At 46.1% G+C, this 1763-nt stretch overlaps 1 protein-coding gene across 1 annotated transcript in view; it reads left to right on the top strand.

The window, feature by feature from the left end:
- The first annotated feature begins 994 nt into the window (after positions 1–994).
- LOC107207834 (runt-related transcription factor 1-like) overlaps positions 995–1763 on the top strand; it is a 4281-nt gene continuing 3512 nt past the window's right edge. The window contains exon 1 of the mRNA XM_015635596.1: positions 995–1057. Within this exon, the coding sequence (XP_015491082.1) occupies positions 995–1057 (63 nt within the window). The remainder of the gene's footprint in view (positions 1058–1763) is intronic.

Genomic DNA, 1763 nt, shown 5'->3' with positions numbered 1-1763 from the left:
GATTTTCTTGTTTTCCACGTCCATCAAATCGTCCTGCAGAGCTTTAGAAGCCACAAGAAAAAAGGAAGTGAAAACCACCCCGATTCCACCAGGTTTAACTGTCCCTGACCTGCACATCTTGAAGCAATCTGGGTGTGCAGCAGCAGGAATTTTCTATAAATGAGCGAGAGCCATATCATTCTGATTGGCATACAGCTTTTGCAAAAATCCCTCCTTTAACTCCACATCTTGCTCTCATTTGAAGGCTCAGGGTTTCTTCTAAGATCAGAGGGAACCACTTGAACATGCTCCAGCCTGTTTTGTTGTTGTCTTGTAGAGCTTGCTTTGAAAGCCTCGCACCAAATTTGAATTATTTGTTAGGTCTGGGTGATAATTGCGCTGTAGAAAGGGCTGAAAACACAGGGGACTTTTCAGAAAACGGCATTTCTTCTTTTTTAAAGAAGTCTTGTAAAAATTCTCATTCTTTATTTACACAGAATTAGAAATTAAATTTTTTTAAAAGAAATTAGAATGCCCCTTTGTTTTCCACCAGGACCCCCAGGTCCTTCTCCTTTTTTTCCCACCCATGGCCACAGGGATTTTCCTTGGAGCTGGCAGAGTTTCTCCATGCCTTGTGAAGGAACCTAGAAAGGTTTGATTCACGTCAGCATCCTTCTTTTCCCTGTTCCAATTCCTTACATTAAATGTCATTCAGCATTCCTGGGAAAATGTGTCACAACCTTTGCTGTCACCCACACCTGGGGTCTCTAAAAATTCACTTTTTGGCAGAACAAAGAGCAAATTTCAGGAGGATTTTAGGCCCTGCCAACTAAAGAACCAAGGGAAAAACAACAACACAGGATATATTTGAGCCATCCTGACGTTAAATATCATTACTCTGCTTTTTGCCAGGGCAGGATGAACCCTCCTCTGATTAACGAGGTTTCCAGGCAGTTTTAGGAACTTCCTCAGGAATGAGGTGTGGAAGTAACATTTAAAATCTGACACCTTAACCATGGCTCCTCCAAAGCTCCTGCTGCTCCACTCCACCGTGTGTTTTCCCATGTCAAACCTAAAGGTGACGGGGTTCAGGGGAATGAAATGTGTTCCCATTAGTTTTCCAGAAAAAAACTGGATGGCAAATCCTAAAGGAAGCAAACAGCAAGTTCAGAGCTCTTCGAAGAAATTAAGAGAAGCTCGTCAAGGTGGGCTGGTGGGTCCTGATGAGCTTTCAGAGCTTGGCTCTGGAGTGTGTCTGCTCCAAGAATCCCAGACTGGGTCTGCTCCAGCTGGAATCTGGGGAGAGCCAAGAGCTTTGTTTTCCCTCTGCTCCTCCTCAGGAGTATTTCCTTCAGCACACGGCTCCTCTGCTGCAGACTCCACGCCTTGGCTGCCAGGAGAAGTTGTCTTTCTTCTGGAAAGACTTTTATTTTCCGTAATTATTATTGTTATCTTAAGCAGGCAGAGCTGCCAGCTCTGGGGATGAGACCTTCCATTAACCTGAGTCACGATGAGGATCCTTCCTAAAGTCGATCTGCTCCGCTTGTTTAATCAGGGCAGGGAAAGAGAGGATGGGACCAAACATAATTCCATGGATAAAGCAGAGCAGGATTTGATTCTCCTGTGGAACATTTCAGAGTGAGAGGTCATGGGCTGTGCCAGGGGAGGCTCAGGGTGGGCAGCAGCAGGAATTTGCCCATGGAAAGGGAGCTCAGGCCTTGGCAGGGGCTGCCCAGGGAGCTTTGCAGTGCCCATCCCTGGAGGTGCCCAAGGAAGGGCTGGAC

Source organism: Parus major, chromosome 1, assembly GCF_001522545.3.
Source record: "Parus major isolate Abel chromosome 1, Parus_major1.1, whole genome shotgun sequence".
NCBI classification, from domain to species: Eukaryota; Metazoa; Chordata; class Aves; order Passeriformes; family Paridae; genus Parus; species Parus major.
The sequence above is the reverse complement of the archived record's forward strand: the minus strand, read 5'-3'. Positions and strand labels throughout refer to the sequence as shown.